A 19,465-nucleotide genomic window follows, 5' to 3' on the forward strand; every position below is an offset into this window, starting at 1 on the left:
AACCTAGGGTATCAACAAGATATTCGGGTCATATTTAGCAAGCCTAGCGCTTTAATTCGATGTAGTATGCCAGCAGTCTCCAAAGTTGTGTGCTTAAAATATCTTTCAAGGACAAACACCACTGGAAAATGACATATTCTGGCCCTTTTTTCGAGATTTATTATACACTCACAAGTCCTACAGTAAGTAAACACATTTAATTTAACTTTATTTCCAATGCCTCTCTCATTTTTTTTTTCCAGAATATCTATTAACATCATTTAGAATGTTTTTTTCCAGGAACAATGTTTTAAGAAATGTTCATTATAGCACTAAGGAGATGTAATCAGCAAATGATTAAGATGGAAAGAACTAGGTAGGGGTGGAGGAGGTTCCTTATTTGCATGGAAGGAAGAGTTGAAGAATTATGAACTGATTAATCACTCAGAGTAGATAGAGGGAGAAAGGAGATTGGAGATAGAACCTTTATCAACACCGTTTGACACCTCCAGTGGCATGTAGGGAATATAATTTGGAGAGGCAGCAAGTTGTGACAGCAGATGCATGGCTTTCAGAATCGACATGTGAGACAAATGATCTAATTTCTAAGACTCAGTTTTCTTATCTGAAAAATAATGCTCACCCTTTTGAGTCGTGTTGAGACTTAAAATAGATAACATATGAAGCACCTACCACATAGGAGACACATAGTCCACTCTCAGTAAACACTATTATTAGTGTTATTTTCGTTTAAATATTCTTGATGAATTGAAGCAAAACTTTGATGATTATACTGCTTTATTATAACCTAAACATTGAACAGTTACACAGAAGAAATCTCAATGGTTGGTATCAAGACCCTAAGACGAGGGAACACTCCCAGATCAGACATGCCCAGGGCAGGAACAGCATGGTACAGGAATAGAATCCACAGATGCTAGGCGGTGGAAGAAGACACCACAGGAATTTCCCTAAGGCACTCATGACCATGTTTTTTCATCAGTTTTTCATGAAGAGATGCTGGAAGCTAATAACTGAACCTTAGCGGGTATCTCTCCTCAAAAACTTCTGAGCTAAAAACTCTCTGAGCGAATGGCTGTAGGTATCCATCTGGCATGAGGTGACATCCTCTGACAATAGTCATTATCTGGAACCCTGAAGGGCAGGCCAGGGGAGAGGCATCTGGGAAAGAATGCTGGGCTAATGAGATATACCTGTGTCTGAGTCTGTCACAGTGTCACAAATGCCGGCCTTAGTCATGTTCAGTATTGGTCAATTGAGCACACAAAGCCAAAAAAGATTCTAAATTTAGAGTTTAAAACTCTGCTAACTGCCACAGCAGGTTAGCTTTTCTCCACCCCAGCACAAAGACAGGGCAATTACCATGATTTTATCCAGATCAGCTCATTGCAAACCCCAAAGGAATGGTGACCAGAAGTTATTATTTTGCAGTTTTTTTCTGTAGGACTTTGGGGCTGCAGCTTCTCGGGCCTCAGATTGGTCTGAGTTTGTTGCTGTTCAGATTGGCCATTGAACATGATTGGCCAGAGCTCTTAATCAAGAAGTCATCCCATAGCATCCAAGATGTGGGTGGAGGAGAATAACTAAAAGGATGGCGAGCAACTCTTTGAGGAAACACTTAAGGCCTCAGTGTTGTTCAGACTCCTGGGAAGGGACAGTGGCAGGGCGGCGACCACTGATTTACGCACGTGGATACGCAAGGCTGTTGTAGCAAGAGATGCTCATTAGTTGTTCTCTGAGTGAAGACATGCTAAAGTGTAAATGAAATTTCCCCTGGAACTTCAGAGGGTCTCTCTTTCAGGGGAGGACTTGTAGCAAAAAGTGGACAGTTCTATATCTTATTTGTTTACATGATCACTTGCCTAAAAATCACAAGGCTGGAGCAAAATAAATATATATAAAACAATGCTGCTCAAAATATGGTCTAAAGATGGGCAGCAGCAGCAGCAGCATCTAAATCTAGCATCCCTTGGAAGTGCGTGTTCTCAGATCCCATCCTAGGCATACAGGAAACTCCACGCAATTTGTTCTTAAAAGTTTTCCAGATGTTTCTTGATATACTAAAGTTTAAGAAGCACTGTTCCAGGACTATGAATGAGGTATCTATAATTTTCATTTGCATTCACTCACTAAACTAGCCTGGCTTGCTTGTCTTTCTACCCTTAGTTTCCAGTTCTCTTATCCTGATGGTACCTGATTAGATCATTTGGTTATATATAAGAACTCGGTTTTGTAATTTTTATCGTCAGTGTAAATCAGAATCATATTTGTGGAAAGCAACTCTGTAGAGGCAGTAAAAATACGGATTCTTAGCCCTGTGATTTGGTTTGCAGCAGAGAGAGCACCATTGTAACTTCTGAAAAATTTCTGTTCATTTCCAAAATAACAATGATATAAATTAAGGGATGAAAAAAGGAGAAAGAGACTTACATGGGTTACAAGTTGCTCCTGTGAAGCTTTCACTTCAGCTTGTAATTTCTCAATGCACTGAAAAGGAGCAAAGTTTAGAAATAAAGTACATAATTCTTCCTTTTACATATTCAAAGTGCTCCAGATATAAATATGTACCAGTTCTCATATCTTATGAATGGCAGCATTATCTCAGCTAAATGTTTTGAAAATCATCATTAAAGAAATCATCACTCCCATTCCTCTCTCTCTTCCACTCTGTGGAAGAATCTAACAACAAAATACATGAATATGTTAATAATTATCAGATGATTGGGAAAAATAATGTTTGCTTGATGTACTGCAGGTGATGTTAACCCACTTTATATCATATATACATATACGTGGGAGCCAATGGGTTTGTACTGCCTTTGGAATATATGGATGTTTTTGGTGAAGATCTATATAGCTATATAGAGATACAGATATCTATATATCCCAAAGGCAGACACAAACCAATATGAAAAACAAGAGATAAATTTATGTAATGACACATATATAAATATCTAGAGTTTCAGAGCTTTGTAATTTCTTATAATTTATTAAAAGTTTGTGAAAATTTTTCTGATCTACTTGTTTCACTACATAGAAAGAAGCTATTCCTTAAGTTCAGCCTTGAAAACTAAGAAACATTTATATAGTCAATATCACTTACAAAATAAATAGAATATTCAGCTAATATGGTTCAAAAGAATACATATCAAACTTTAAAAATATCACCAAGAACATTAATTTTTGTATGTGAATATTCATCAGGGAATACGGTTACATTGAGGAAATACAAATACTGTTATTTGCGATCCTGAACTTAAATATGAGCTTCCAACTCAGCCAGAAATAACTACAGAATTGTTCATATAAGTTTAGGTAACTTTTTGTTTGTTTGTTTGTTTCATTTTATTTATTTATTTATTTATTTTTGAGGTACACCAAGTTCAATCATCTGTATTTATACACATATCCCCGTATTCCCTCCCTCCCTCGACTCCCCCCAACCCTCCCTATTCCAGTCCTCTAAGGCATCATCCATCCTCGAGTTGAACTCCCTTTGTTATACAGCAAAGGTAACTTTTAAAATAAAGATTATTTCTCTTCTACAACATACCTGGTCTTTCGCAAGGACCATTTTTTCATATGGTTCTCCACTGTCTTCTTTATGGTCCAGAGCCTCTAGTTTTTTCTCCAGCCAGGAAACTTGTTCAAGCAGCTTTAATTTTGTTCCTTCAGAGGCTGCAAGCTGAAGACATTTGCTTCTAAGAGTATGGAAGTACAATGATTTTTTTTAAAAGTTCCTTTTAAAAGTCCAATTTATAAATGAATTGCCTTCCACCAATATCTATTCATATGAAAATGGCTTTTGAAACATTCCTCATAGATGACAAGTGATTAGTATAGAGAGATAAGGAAATAGTGTTTATTTTATTTTATTTTTAATAATAGAGATCTTTCTGGGCAAGAGATGAGACCATATAGTTATAGCAGGCAGACAGATTTCCGGTACAACAATCTCAACAGTCATATTTATTATGTTTCAACATTTCACTTTTTTTGTACAGCTGAATCTGAAATCTGTGTTGTGGTTTACATAGGGTTCTTGAAACTTAACTCTGGGGGTACTACAGCTCTCTAGAAAGAGTAGGCGTTCGGACTCCCTTGGATCTTTACCATTAAGTAGCAGGGTAGAAGGAGCCGAAGGAAAACGTAGGAATTTCTAGTTAAAGTCTGATTATGGGCAGATCTATGCAAAACTGTAACCCAAAAAAAGTCTAGAGGTGACTGTTTTACTGTTTGTAGCTTCCTCTTGAGGAGAGGGGTAGTTTGATAGTCCCTAGTCCCTTAGCTCCCTTGGAGAGCCCCTGGACTAACTTCTTCTTTCATTCAGGAAGCTTATTGTGCTTTTTCTCTACAGCTCAGCAATAATTCTGAACGAGTCCCTGGAAAGGGACACACAATCTTGTATTCATTCCAACTCTCATGCTCTTAGGCATGACTTACCGCTAAGTATCTCTTTCGTATTACTCCAAGTATTATTGCAAAGCATACTGTCTCATCTTGAAAAAGGCAACAAATATTTAAAGACAATTTACCAAATGGAGAAGCATTAAAAGGTTGATCTGCCATGGAAATAAGTTGGGCACATCACATATACTGGTATCCATCCATCCATCCATCTACATAATCATTCACTCAACAAATATTTGTCTAGTTGGCACTCTATGCAGCTATTGTGTTATGTGCAGGGGATGATGAAAGTGCAGCAGGAGGGCCGGAGGGAACACATACGCCATGAGCTGTTGACTTTGCCTTTCAGCTCTCCATGACCTGGGAGGCCTGCAGTGCCCCACACGGGCACTAACACATCTAACTCTCGAGCACATGATGGTTTGGAAATGTAGTATGGTTTCTCTGAGCGCCCTTCCGTTTTATCACACGGTTTAGTGTAATGGCTAAAGACACAGACTCTGGAGTCAGAGCCTTTGGATAAAAGTCTCAGTTTGCTATTTGCTATCTTTGTGATTTGGACAAGTTGCTCAGGCTCTCCGAATTTGATTTTCCTATCTGTAAGTGGGAATGGGGACAAAAAGAATATTACTTACCTCATGCATTTGTTTTGAGGTTTATATGACTTTATACAAGAGAAACACTTAGAACAATGCCTGGAACATATCAAGTACTCAGTAGCTATTATTATTGTTTCTTTTACCTCCTGTAGACTTCAGTAAGCCTGGCTTTTCTCTGGCAACAGTTAATGTATGAGGAAATGTGACCTAATTTGGACCACTCACACTGCGCAGGAGGAACTTTGGAGATTTGAAGAAGCACTTTCTCATATTTATACCAGATGTGAATGCTACTGTAGCTATACTACAAACATCTGGGAAATTAGTTATATAATGAAGCTACACTCTGAATGGAAGTGTGGACAACAGAAAAAACCTGGGTCTTGTTGACATTATCGAAATGTTTTATCAGCTCTCTTCGAAGTATCTCCTACCTTGGGACTTACACTTAGTGAGCTTGTAAGTTTCTATATTATTTAGGAGTTGAGTTTTCTCTTACTTGCTACCATAAGCATTCTACTGATACACTGTCTGATTCCAAAATTCCATAATCTTGACCAGAAGTGAGTAAAGTCTATGGAGAAACAGCAGTAACTAACATTTATTTAGTAGCTACAGCATACCACACATTTTGTTTATATTTTTTGTTGTTACTATTTTAAAGATTGAGGGTTAGGTGCTTTTAGGATTGGATCCGCTTGCCCACAGCTAATCAGAACAGGTTAGATTTGGATCTACATCGGTCTGCTTCCTACTCTGGATTCTATATTATATCCAAACCCTTACTCTGACGCTGCCTGCAAAGATGAGATCTATGATCCGCACCTCCCCCATGGTCATGTGGCTTTCATCATTCTTTCCCAGTGTATTTACTCATTTACCTGAAGGAAATTTATTTTCCTTTTTCCTAACACGTGAGAATTCTGTGCTGCTGTCTTGCTTCCTTTTTATTTAAATACCAACCCCATCTCTTTCCTTTCCCCTTGTAATGGGTTTCTGATGAATATCCCTATGACTCACATGTGTTTAGCTCTGATTCAGCTTAGTTTGAAGAAACCTTGACAGAGAATCAGCAGATCTAAGTTTTAGGCTTGACCCCACAACCCTCTGATGCAATGACCTAGGTACCCGTAATAACATTTTACTATGGTACTTTGCTATATTTTTACAGGGTAGTTATCCAGTCATATGTATTCCTACTAGGTCATAAATCCCCCAGAAGGATGGATGGAGAATTCTGTCAAAACTTATAAAAAGACTCAATCAAATTGCTCAGGAGCAATATTTGCTAAGAATATTCCATTTATTAAAATTTTAAACTATGAGTTTTAATTCTATGTATCATAATCTCACAAAAGCAGGATAAAGGGATCTTATCTCTTCCTCATGTGGATATGTTGGAGCAAGAACTAATGTTGGGTTCCATTATTTAATGATAAAACTGCTTATCAGCATAGGACAATTGCTATCCCCCCAGCCCTTTTGAAAATGACCTAACAAATAAGCCTGATAATCCAAAAGGAAAGAAGAGAAAAAAATGAGAGAAAATAAAATGAAATAAGATAAAAATTATACATCTAGGTATTTTTTTATATACTGCATAAAAAAATGTACTCTTGAGTTGCAAGATATTAGCTGCCATTTTGAATTTACTCCATTGTTTTGATGGGGGTTTTAGAACTTTTCAAAATTTAATTTTCAGTTCAGGAAGCCCTTAGGAATGCTGCTTAAATTCAAATTCAGATTATGGGATAGAAAACAAGGCATCAAAGTAATTTAGAGGAAATCCAAGTTAGCAGCTGCAAGATATCACAATTGAATTTAAAAACTCTGGGGCCATCAGGCATTGCATCCTTTTTATTGCTTTTTTTCCTTTTCTCTTTTTCTTTTTTCAAAAGAATTGCTTGATTTTACAGAGTTACTCTTTAGAAAAAGCATAAAAAGAAAAGTTCAGTCTAACTCAGTATTAGGTGTCTGCTTACAGAAAGAGAGTAGAAATGCATTTATTCTTTAAATAATCAATTTTTATGTATCCTAATTAGCTATCTTTGCTGGAACATATGGTTCACATGATGCTGGGAGGCTAATATTCTTCCTTTGATTTTTGAAGAGCAGGCTCCTTCCCTGTTGCCCTCGATTCTAACAAATTTGGAGGAAAGAGATGATTTTAAAAGCATGAGCAACATTTGTCATAATAATTATGTAAAAGAAAGTGACAACTTTCATATTATACATTTGAGGCTGTGTAAATCCACTAAAAGTTTCAAATTTTAATATATACCTCAATGTTCAGTAAAAGATCATCATAAAAATAATGCAATATACTTAAAAGTCAAAGAAAGATAAACTGTATCCATTGCACAGTTTATTGATGCAGTCAAGAAAGAGTACTTATATATTTTATAATTGTATTCAAGATGATAGTTAAAACAAAGTAACTTGGACTTCAAAAAGATGGCAGTGTAGGAAGCTCCAGGAAATGGTCTTCCCACTTAAGTAATTTTTGAGCTGACAAGAACTGTCAGAACAAACCATTTTCAAGCTCTGGAATCTAGTAGAACACTTGCAGCATCCAGGGAAATGCTTGATGAAGAAATATGCTGGCATTCAAGGAAATCTCTGTCAGGTCACTGGCTAACTGCAGAGGTAATGGAACAGGAGACTTTAGTAACCACATATGACAAAAAATATGGTCTCTGCAAAATCAGTTTGGAAAAGTAAACAAATATACAATTGTATGGTTCAATAAGCAACAACAGCAATTCTTGGGGAGTGAGAGAGAACCTAATTTCCAGAGTTACTGTATTATAATATGCAAAATGTCTAGTTCTCAATGAAAAACTACAAAGCTCACAAAGTATGGCTTATTTATTGGAAAAAAAAGAAATTGATAAAACCCATCCACAAGGAAGCCTAGACATTGGACTTTTGGACTTAGTGGATGAATACTTTAAATTAAGTATCTTAAATATGCTCAAAGAGCTGAAAGAAACTGTGGGCAAAGAAGTAAAGAAAATCAGAAGAATGACATGTGCACAGGTAAGGGATATGAATAAAGGGGTAAAAATTATAAAAACAAACAAAAAAGTAGAAATTCTGGAGTTGGAAAGCAAAAGAGTTAAAATGAAAAAAATCACTAAAAAGCATTCAATAGCAGATATAAGTAGGAAGATGACAGAATTGGTAAAACTGAAGATAGGACAACTGAAATTACCTGATCTGAGGAATAGAAAGAAAGAAGAATACAGAGAAATGAACAAAGCCTAAGGGATTTATGGATGCTGTGGACAGCTACCAAGTATACTAACATACATATTATAGGAGCAAATAACTAAAGACAATACAGAAAACTAAAAGGGAATTAAAATGGTACAGTAGGAAAAATCAAACACAAAATAAGGCAGCTTGGAGGAACTGAATAGCAAAAAGATATAAGGTATATGGAAAACAAGTAGCAAAGTGGCAGAACTCTGTTATTAGCAGTGGTACATTAAAAGTAAATAGATTAGACCCACCAATTAAAAGACAGTGACTAGCAAAATGAATGAAAAACATGATCCAACTATATGCTGCTTGTAAAAGACTAACTTCCAACTCAAAGAAACAAATAGTGAAAGGATAAAAAAAGATATTCCATGCAAATAGTAGCCAAAAGAGAGCTGGGGGGGGGGGGGGGGGTGGAGCTATACTAATATCATATAACTTAAATAGATGGCAAGTTAAATTTTTACAAAATACAAGGAAGTCTAGTATATACTGATAAAAGGGTTAATTCATCCAAATTATAAATATACATGCATTCAATAACAGATTCCCATATATGAGACAACTATTAACAGAATTTAAGAGAGAAAAAGATAGTAATAAATAATCATAGAGTAGTTAGCAACTTCTATACCCTACTTTTAATAATGGATATAATATGTAGATGAAAGATCAATAAGGAAAATAGACTTGAACAACACTACAAAGCAACTAGACCTAACAGACATATATAGGGTAATCCACCCAGCAACAGTAGAGTATACACTCTTCTCAAGTGCTCAGGGCACATTCTCCAGGATAGACCATATATTAGGCCACAAAATAATTCTCAATAAGTTTAAAAGGACTGAAATTATACAAAATACCTTCTCCACTCACAATGGAATGAAATCAATGACAAAAGGAAAACAGAAATTTGAAAATAAATGGAAAAAACCAACACATTCTTAAAGAATCAATGGGTTGAGAAAAACCATAATCCAAAAAGAAACATGTACCACAATGTTCACTGCAGCACTATTTACAATATGGAAACAACCAAAATGCCCATCAACTGATGAATGGATACAGAAGATGTGGCACATACATACAATGGAATATTATTCAGCTATAAAAAGGAATGAATTGAGTTATTTGTAGTGAGGTGGTTGGACCTAGAGACTATCATACAGAGTGAAGTAAGCCAGAAAGAGAAAAACAAATACCGTATGCTAACTCACATATATGGAATCTAAAAAAATGGTACTAATAAACCCAGTGACAGGGCAAAAATAAAGATGCAGATGTAAAGAACGGACTTGAGGACCCAGAATGGGGGGGCAAAGGGGAAGCTGGGATGAAGTGAGAGAGTAGCATTGACATATATACACTACCAAATGTAAAACAGATAGCTAGTGGAAGCCGCTGCATAACACAGGGAGATCAACTCGATGATGGGTGATGACTTAGAGGGCTGGGATAGGGAGGGTGGGAGGGAGTTGTGGGCGGGAGGGAGATATGGGGATATATGTATAAATACAGCTGATTCACTTTGGTGTACAGCAAAAACTGGCACAACAGTGTAAAGCAATTATACTCCAATAAGGAGCTTAAAAAAAAAGAATCAATGAGTCAAAGAAGAAATCACAAGGGAAATTAAATATCCGGAGGCAAAATGAAAAGAAAAACACAAACACAGCATACTAAAACTTAGAGGATGCAGCGAGGACTGTGCCAGAGGGAAATCTATAGCTGAAAACATGTACATTAAAGAAGGAGAAATATGTCAAATCAGCAACCTAATTTTGTACCTTGAAGAACTTGAAGAAAAAGAGAAAACTAAACCCAAAGCCAATAGGAGGAGGAAATAATAAAGAATAAAGCAGAGATAAACAAAACAGAGAATAGGAAAAAAAATATAGAGAATCAATGAAACCAAAAAGTTGATTCTTAGAAGTGATCAACAAAGTGGACAAATCTTTCATTATACTGACTAAGAAATAGAGAAAAGAAAGAAAAATAACTAAAAGAAGTGAAAGTAGGGATATTACTACCAACCTTAGAGAAATTAAAAGCATTATGAGAGAATACTATGAATAACTGGATATGAACCAATTATATTATCTAGATGAAATGGACAAATTCCTAGAAAGACACAAATTGCCAGAACTGATTCAGGAAAAGTTGAAAATCTCAATAGACCAATAACAAGTAAAGAGACTATATCATTAATCAGAAACCTTCCTCAACCAAGTCCAGGATCAGATGGATTCGCTGGTAAATTCAGCAAACATTTTAAGAACAAGTTAACACTAATCTCACACAAGTTCATCTAAAAAACAGAAAAGGAGAGAATACTTCCTAATATATTACCCTAATACCAAAGTCACACAAAGATACTGCAAGAAAACTATAAACCAATATCACTTAAGAATATAGATGCAAAAATCCTCAGAAAAATACTAGCAAACTGCATCCAACAGTGCATTACAAAGAGTATACACCATGACTAAATGGAATTTATCCCAAGAATGCAAGGAAGGGCACAATTACTATAATACATGACATTAATAGAGTGAAAGAAAAATACATGATCATCTCAGTAGGTATAGAAAAAATATTTGACAAAATTTGTGATATGATAGAAACACTCAGCGAATCAGGAATAGAAGAAAACTTTCTCAACATGATAAAGAGCATTTATGAAAAACCCACAGCTAGCATCATATTTAATGTTGAAAGAGGGAAAGCTTTCCCCTTAAGATCAGGAACAAGACAAGGATGCCTGCTTTTCTCCACTGCTATTCAACTTGGTACTGAAAAAAAAAACACAAAAAAAACTACCCGGAACAATTAAGGAAGAAAAAAAGAAAACATCTAAACTGGAAGTGAAAAAATAAAACTATCTCCATATGAAGATTACATGGGAATTACAGGGTTAATCAGGAGGTAGAGGAGGCAAGGGAAAATGTGGACAAGAGCATTTATTGTAGTTTCCATGGGAAGGAGGGGGTGAGTAAATATAAGCAGGGTTAGGATCAGCTAGTTTGAATAACTTCAGGGGGCTCTGGAGCATGAAGTTTGCCCCTAGTTTTATGGTACCTGTCCCTGGGGTGATTAGAGCATTTCATAGGTAAAGAAGAGTTTCTTCACAAATGGCGCTGGGACAACTGTATAACCACATGGAAAACAATGAAGTTCTACCCCTACCTCACTCCATAAATAAAAATTAACAATATGGATCTAAATGTAAGAGCAAAAACTATAAAATTTTTAAAAGAAATCAGGGGAAAATCTTCAAGATCTTGCATTTGGCAATGGATTATTTGACACTAAAAGCAGGAGCAACAAAATAAAAAATAGTTAAATTGGACTTCATCAAAATTAAAAATTTTAACAGTGTAAAGCAATTATATTCCAATAAAGAGCTTTAAAAAATTTTTTTTAAATTTTTTAAAAATTATAAATTTTTGTTCAGGAAAGGACATTATCAAGAAAGTGAAAAGATAACCTACAGCATGTGAAAAAAAATTTGCAAATCATATGTCTGATAAAGATTTAGTATCCAGAATATACTTATGAAGAACTCTTACAATGCAGCAACAACAAGAAAAAAAAAAAAACAATTGAAAAATGGGCAAAGGAGTGACTTCTCTGGTGGTCCAATGGTTAAGACTCCAGACTTCCACTGCAGGGGCCATGGGTTTGATCCCTGGTCAGTTTCAAAAAAAAAAAAAGAAAAAACAAAAACAAAGATGGGGAGAGGACTTGAATAGACATTTCTCCAAAGAAGATACACAAATGGCCCACAAACACATGAAGAGGTGTTTGAAAGCATGACTGGTACAAGCAAGTCGTTAGCATGAAGTATGACACCTTCCTAATCTCAAAAGGCAGCAAAAATTACAAACATCGCTTCAGTGTCCCTTCACGTGCACAGGAAGATCATGCTATCCCTGCTCTCCAAGGAGCTGCAGCAGAAGTACAACATCTGCTCATGCCCATTCACAAGGACAACGAGGTCTGGGTGGTTTGAGGACACTACAGAGGTCAGCGAGTCAGCAAGAGAGTTCAGGTGTGCAGAAAAAATAGGTCATCTTTATCGAGCAGGTACAGTGTGAGAAGGCTATCGGCACAAGGTAGTTATCAGCAGGCTAAAACTTGACAAAGACCAGAAAATTCTTTTATGTCAAGCCAGATCTGGACAAGTTGGTAAAGAGAAAAATAACTATAAGGAATAACATTGCGAAAATGCAGAAATGAAATAACCTATTGTGAAACCATGGTTCGACTATAGATTTTTAGCCTAGTGTGTATTTCTTTGCAACTTTACAAGATGTCTCTAATGTTACATTTCTTTTCCATCTTGTTATTGATATGTAGCACTATAGATCTAATTTTGCAATTGTGGTTAATAATTGTGTGAATAAAATTGGACATTTCCTAATTTTAAAAAAACTCAACATAATTGGTCATTAAATAAGAAAATGCAAACCAAAACCCTAATGGTATTTCACTTCACAGCCACTATGATGGCCATGATTTTTTTTAATTTTATATTGGAGTATAGTTGATTAACAATGTTGTGTTAGTTCCAGCTGTACAGTAAAGTGATTCAGTTATACATATACATGTATCTATTTTTTTCAAGTTCTTTTCCCATTTAAGTTATTACAGAATATTGAGCAGAGTTCCCTGTGCTATATAATACGTCCTTGTTGGTTATCTATTTTAAATATAGCAGTGTGTGTAGGTCTATGATTTAAAAAATAAAAAATAGAAAGTGTTGGTGAAGATGTAGAGAAATAAGAACACTTGTATGTTGCTAGAGGGAATGTAAGATGGTGTAGCTATTGTGGGAAACAGTTTTGTCATTCATCAAAGAGTTAAAAATAGAATTACTGTATGGACCATATGGTCCAACAATTTCACTGCTAGGTATGCACCCAAGAGAAATGAAAGCATGTATCCACACAGAAACTTGCATACTCATAGCAGCGTTATTCTTACTAGCTACAAGGTGGAAACCAAATGTTCACTAACAGATGAATAAACAAATTGTGTTGTATACATACAATGAAATATTATTCAGCCATGAAAAGGAATGAAGTACTGATAGTCGCTATAACTTGAATGAATGTTGAAAACATTATGCTAGGTGAAAGAAGCCAGACACAAAAGGTCACGTATTGCATGATTCCTTTTGTATGAAATATCCAGAACAGGTAAACCCACAGAGACAGAAAGCAGATTAGTGGTTGTCAGGAGATGGGTGGAAGGGATTATAGGGACTCACTTAATGGGTACGAAGTGTTCTTCTGGGATGAATTAAAAATGTTGAAACTCAAGAGAGGTGGCGGTTACACAACATTGTGAACATGCTAAATGCCACTGAATTACATCCATTAAAATGGTTAATTGTATTTATGTGAATTTCACCTCTTCTAAAATAAAATGACTTTCTATTTAGTTCTCAATGGTTAAGAAAATTGTCATCATTACATCCATTCATTGAATGTTATTAGAAAAAAAATAACAAAATTGGATTGGATTAACTTTAAATTAATGAACTCAAATCTCAGACAAGTAGTCAACACTCCCCTGACATCAAAATAATCATATTTTTCTACTAGTAAATTGGCTTTCCTCCTCTCTATTTATTACTCTCTACTCTTTCCTCAAATATCATTTCATACTTTCTTTCCCTTCAAAATTCTACCTCACCCCTCACCCCAAATGACCACCTTATCAATAATTCACTGAGGAAATTGATGTTTCCAGGAGGCTACTCCCTCACCTTCACATCAGCCAATATATAACCCTTAGTGCAACAGACCCTGCTAATGTGTTTCCCACCGGTTGTCTCCCCATTTATCGCTTGTTACCAGACAGCCAGTTTGGATTAGGAAGCAACCGTGTGTTCAGGGAAACGTGGTCTTGCCCAACTCCAGGGAATGAATCACAATTGCTCAGCCAGCCTTGTGGGTCTCATTCCTAGGTATAAAATATTATTTTAGGCATGAGCCTGCGAACCAGGAGAGGCCCCTGGAGCCTGAGGAGAAGGATTTTACCAGATTTTTTAAAAAGACACAGGAGGAAGAACATCTCTTTCTCACAGGATGTTCTGACTGCATGTAATGCTTGGGATTATTGCAGATATTGTGTAAGACACAGTCAACACTGAGGATAGTAGAGCAAAGGATAGATAACACCTGTGTTCCTGCTGACATTCTTGAGCTGTTGAATTAAACAACCCTGGAACTGCTCCACCTCTGGATTTATTCTTATGTGTGTTGATAGCTGGCCTTAATGCATTACTTTAATTGGGTTTCTGTTCGTTGAAGGAAAAAACATTCTTACTGAACAAACGGAGAAGATACTCTTCTATCAAAGGCCAGACCTTTCACTTGGCTTTGAATCTTATCTCTGTGTGTCAAAAGCCTTTGCTCCTGTAATTTCTGTAGTTCCTCCTCCCCCCCCCATCCATTTCTTCATTCTCTCACCCTTTCTGGATGAATCTGCTCAGCATATAAACACGTTATAGTAATTCCCATAAACAAAAGCTGTCTGTTGAACACCCCCCCACCTCCTCCTCCAATCATCAGCTCATTTCTGTGCTTCTTTTCCCACTCAGACTTCTGACAATGATTGCCTACCCACACTTGTTGTCACTTTCTTACAATCTTCTCACTCTTTTTTTTTAAGCAAAAATGTATGGGCTTATGTAACTGGGGAGTCCGAAGTAGATTTTTGTTTCACTCACAACTAGATTCCACAGACTCCAAAGCAATCACAGTATTCTGTCTCCTTTTACCTCTAAATCTTGGTGCTGCTTCTATGTGTCGGTCTCATGATTTTCCAGTGCAGACAAGCTTTCTTCACACGTTGGGGAAGATGTTACCTATCGCTTTCAAGCTTCAGGTCCTCAATAGAAACACAATTTGTCCCTCCAGTAACAAACTGAAAAAGAAGTTTTTGACCCACCTCTGTTCATATGGCCACTCCTGGACTAATCCTGATGGTCAGGAAAATGAGATAGCATAACTGACTGGATCTCAGTCATATGCTAGTCAGGAATACTGTGATTGACAGCCCAAGACTGAAGGCTAAAGGAGCTATTCTCCGGAAAAGGTAAATATGAAAACAGAGGCCAATTAAAATTCACCCTCTGGGTGTTCAGCACAATTACATCCTCATGCTTGTGAGGATATGCTTTTCCCCAAACGCTCCTACATAATATGATGTATCTATTCTACATGAATCAAAAAATGCACTTCCCCTCTCAAAAGGAGACAACACAAAGTCATACTGAGTTCCTACATCTGGCTTCACACTTTGTGCGTCTCTCTCCGAATCAAATCCAGATGAGACTCATCATGATACGGCACCTAAACACAAAATTTTAAATATACACTCCCTAATATGTCTAAAATACAGGGAAAACAGGACAGTCACAGTATTATTCCCCTTTAAAAAAGGGAAAAAAGGAAACAACTTACTGTTGTCACAGGCCATTGTAAACATCACATTCTATCAACATTAGTCAGCAATAATCAGGCCTGTGCTGGCAGTGCAATGAGTGGAGTTTTCTGATCTGTTTGATTCTGTTTCTGATCTCTGGGAGCCTTCTTTGTCCTTTTCTTCCACGGTCACAGTCAAGAAAAAGGCTAGAGGGTATTCATTTTGTAGCGGTTGTACTAAGTTTTAGTTTAGGGTATGTCATTGATTCCTCTATTTGTCAAGACCATTTCAGTTATGTTACAGAAAGCTAACGCAAATTGGTTTAGATTAAAGAGGTAATTAGTTGGTTCATTTAACTTAGAAGTAGAGGCACACCTAAATTCTGAGTCTTAAATTAGATTCTCAGAATTCTCTCCCTCCCTCTCTCCGAACCTCTCTCCTTTTTATGCTACAGAAAAAAAAAAAATTTCCAATGGCCATGAAGAGGGCTACCCTGGATGATTTTCCTCTCTGAATCTCTCCTCGATTGCCTCTGCCCCCTACTACTCCACTGAAACTGATCTTGCCAAGGTTGCCTATGATTCTCATGTTTCCAAATACAGTGGACACATTTCTGGCCATCTTATTCGATCTCCCAGTAAAATGTTACAGATCTGAGCATGCCATACCTTGTGAAACACTTTTTCTACTGCTCCCAGTACATGAGTCTGGATTTCTTCCTGATTCTTAGTTTCCTTGGCTAGATTTTCCTCATCTTCCACTCCTCTAAATATCAAAATCTGCAAGTTCTAGTTGATCTCATTAGGAGAAATGGTTGAAATGCTAGTCATACACATATTTATGACTCCCAGTTTTTTTTACATACAACCATTTAGCTTGTTGGAGATGTGTGTGTGTATCCAACAACCTACTTAATATTGTCACCTGAATATTTACTAGACAACTAAGAACTAATGTATTCATAAAAAAGAATGAAATAATGCCATTTGCAGCAACATGGATGGACCTAGAGATTATCATACTAGGTGAATAAGTCAGAAAGAGAAAGACATATGATATCACTTATATGTGGAACCTAAAATATGACACAAGTGAACTTATCTACAAGACAGAAACAGACTCACAGACATAGAGAACAGACTTGTGGTTGCCAAGGGGGTGAGGGGGTAAGGGAGGGATGGATTGGGAGGTTGGGATTAGCAGATGCAAACTATTATATGTAGAATGGATAAATAACAAGGTCCTACTGTACAGCACGGGGGACTATATTCAATGTCCTAGGATAAACCATAATGGAAAAGAACATGAAAAATAATGTATATACATGTATAACTGAATCATGCTGTACAACAGAAAATAACAAAACATTGCAAATGAACTATACTTCAATAGAGTAAATTTTTAAAAAACATATGACCACCAAGTGGGGAAAGCTGGGGGGGGGGGGTTGGGGCGGGATGAATTGGGAGATTGGGATTGCCATATATACATTACTAATAAGAAAAAGAATATCAAATTGTACACTTTATATGCAGTTTATTGTATGTCAATTGTATCTCAATAAAATAAAAAAAAGAATTAATGTATTCAAAATGAACTCCTAATATTCTGTACCTTCCCCAGACTTCCCTCTCTTAATAAATGAAACCACCCATCCATATGTTTAAGCCACAAGTATATTTAAAACTTCTCTTTGTCTCACTGTCCACTCAATCCATCACAGAGGACTATTATTAAAACCACCCCATTAAGTAATGTGAATTGTTATGTTTATCTCCTCTTATTATGGGTTCTCTTAGATCATCTCCTTCACAACCCACACCCACATACACAGCAATTAATATTGTAGAAGAGGTTTCCAATATCACTTAAAAACCACTCAAAAACAAATTGAGTCTTGGCAATACTTGTAGAGCTCACGCTGCCGAGAGGAGTGACTTTGTTTAAAAACAAAGGCTTTGGGACTTCCCTGGTGGCGCAGTGGTTAAGAATCCACCTGCCACTGCAGGGGACACAGGTTTGTTCGATCCCTAGTCTGAGAAGATCCCACATGCCGTGGAGCAACTAAGCCTGTGCACCACAACTACTGAGCCTGCACTCTAAAGCCCACGAGCCACAACTACTGAGCCTGAGTGCCACAACTACTGAAGTCCATGCGCCTAGAGCCCGTGCTTCAAAACAAGAGAAGCCACTGCAATGAGAAGCCTGTGCACCACAACGAAAAGTAGCCCCCACTCACTGCAACTAGTGAAAGCCCACGCACAGAAATGAAGACCCAACACAACCAAAATAGAGGAATAAATAAATTTATAAACAAAAAAACAAACAAAACAACAACAACAAAAAAACCAAGGGCTTCCCTTGTGCGAAAAGTTTTGCAAGCTAAGTTGAACTAGTACTACAAGCTAAGAAATTCCTTGGCAATGAATAATCAAGGCAAGCAGTATAAAAATTACCTATCCTACCTGTGGAAAGGGCAGGAACCCCTCTGTCTGATGACACTTTTAGGTCACAGAATGGGTTTGGTCTCATTTCAATTTTACAATTAAAAACAAACAACAAATTCACCCTACCCCCATCCTAGACAAAACAGACTTTTACATTTATTAATATTTCTGCTTTTAACAAGTTATTTCCAGCCATTCCTAAGTTTATGCACATCTTAAAATAGACCTCCGAAGGCCTATAATTTAGATGCATGGTTACCCCCTGTTTTAGTTTGCTAGGGTTGCTGTTAAAGAATACCACAAACTGAGTGGCTTAAACACAAACTTATTGTCTCACTGTTCTGGAGGCTAGAAGTTCAAGATCCAGTGTCAGTAGGCTTGATTCCTTCTGAGGGCTGTGATGAGGAATCTCTTCTATGCCTCTTCTCTGGCTTCTGGCAATTTGCTAGCAATCTTTGGCATTCCTTGGCTTCTAGAAGCATGACCTTGCTCTCTATCTTCATCTTCACATGACTTTCTTCTGGTATGTCTGTATCCAAGTTTCCACGTTTATAAGGACGCAGCTATATTGGATTAGGAGTGCATCTTACTCCTACATGTCCTCATTTTACTAATTACATCTGCAAAAACCTTATTGCCAAATAAAGTCATGTTCTGCGGTACTAGGAGTTAGAACTTCAGCATTTGAAAGGGACCAAATTTAGCCATAATAGCCCCAAATAGGGGTGGGGGGAAGCAGGGAACTTTGAGTAATGAAGAAACATTTAAGTTCTGACTAAAAGTAGAAGTATTCACCAAAAAGTCAATCAATAGTTGAAATATAAAGTTAGGGATCCAGGCATAGATGCCCTTAATCTCCAAATAAGTCTTCTGGGCCGTATGAATAGATAAAAATAGCAGAGAGAAGTGGGACGTGAAAAGGTGAGGCAATTAATCGTTGACTTGCAGGTAAAGGTCAAGTGTTTGGATATAAAAGTCAAAAGGCAATAATACCAGGTTCTAAGAAATTAAAGCCAACAACTGCAGAGGCCTAGGACCCATTCCTTGGATATAGCCAGTCCCTTAAAGTTCTGGCCCATTTTCAGAGCACTTTTGTGGAACAGGGTATAGGCTTTCCCTACTGGTAGGACTCACAGAGCTGACTCCACTCTCTGACTTGTGGGAAATGCATTCTCCTATCCTTGAGTTTCTTTCACGGGTCTTTCTTTCTACTCAAATCTCCTTACTGTCCCACTTAATAGAGGACGGCTGGGTTCTCATGCCTGCTCCCTGTTCAATCTTTCATGTAGAATCTAGAAAACGTCT

General features: G+C 36.9%; 1 protein-coding gene and 1 pseudogene across 1 annotated transcript in view; one reads left to right on the plus strand and one right to left on the minus strand.

Annotated features, from left to right (window-relative positions):
• The window catches only part of CCDC192 (coiled-coil domain containing 192), a 176,049-nt gene that overhangs the window by 136,104 nt on the left and 20,480 nt on the right, over positions 1 to 19,465 (minus strand). The window contains exons 3-4 of the mRNA XM_057719857.1: positions 3,554 to 3,685; positions 2,431 to 2,487 (exon numbers count right to left, since the gene is read on the minus strand). Of these exons, the coding sequence (XP_057575840.1) occupies positions 2,431 to 2,487; positions 3,554 to 3,685 (189 nt within the window). The remainder of the gene's footprint in view (positions 1 to 2,430; positions 2,488 to 3,553; positions 3,686 to 19,465) is intronic.
• LOC130860588 (60S ribosomal protein L26-like 1) lies at positions 12,115 to 12,493 on the plus strand (annotated as a pseudogene).

The sequence above is a fragment of the Hippopotamus amphibius genome, chromosome 1 (genome assembly GCF_030028045.1).
Source record: "Hippopotamus amphibius kiboko isolate mHipAmp2 chromosome 1, mHipAmp2.hap2, whole genome shotgun sequence".
Taxonomy (NCBI): Eukaryota; Metazoa; Chordata; class Mammalia; order Artiodactyla; family Hippopotamidae; genus Hippopotamus; species Hippopotamus amphibius.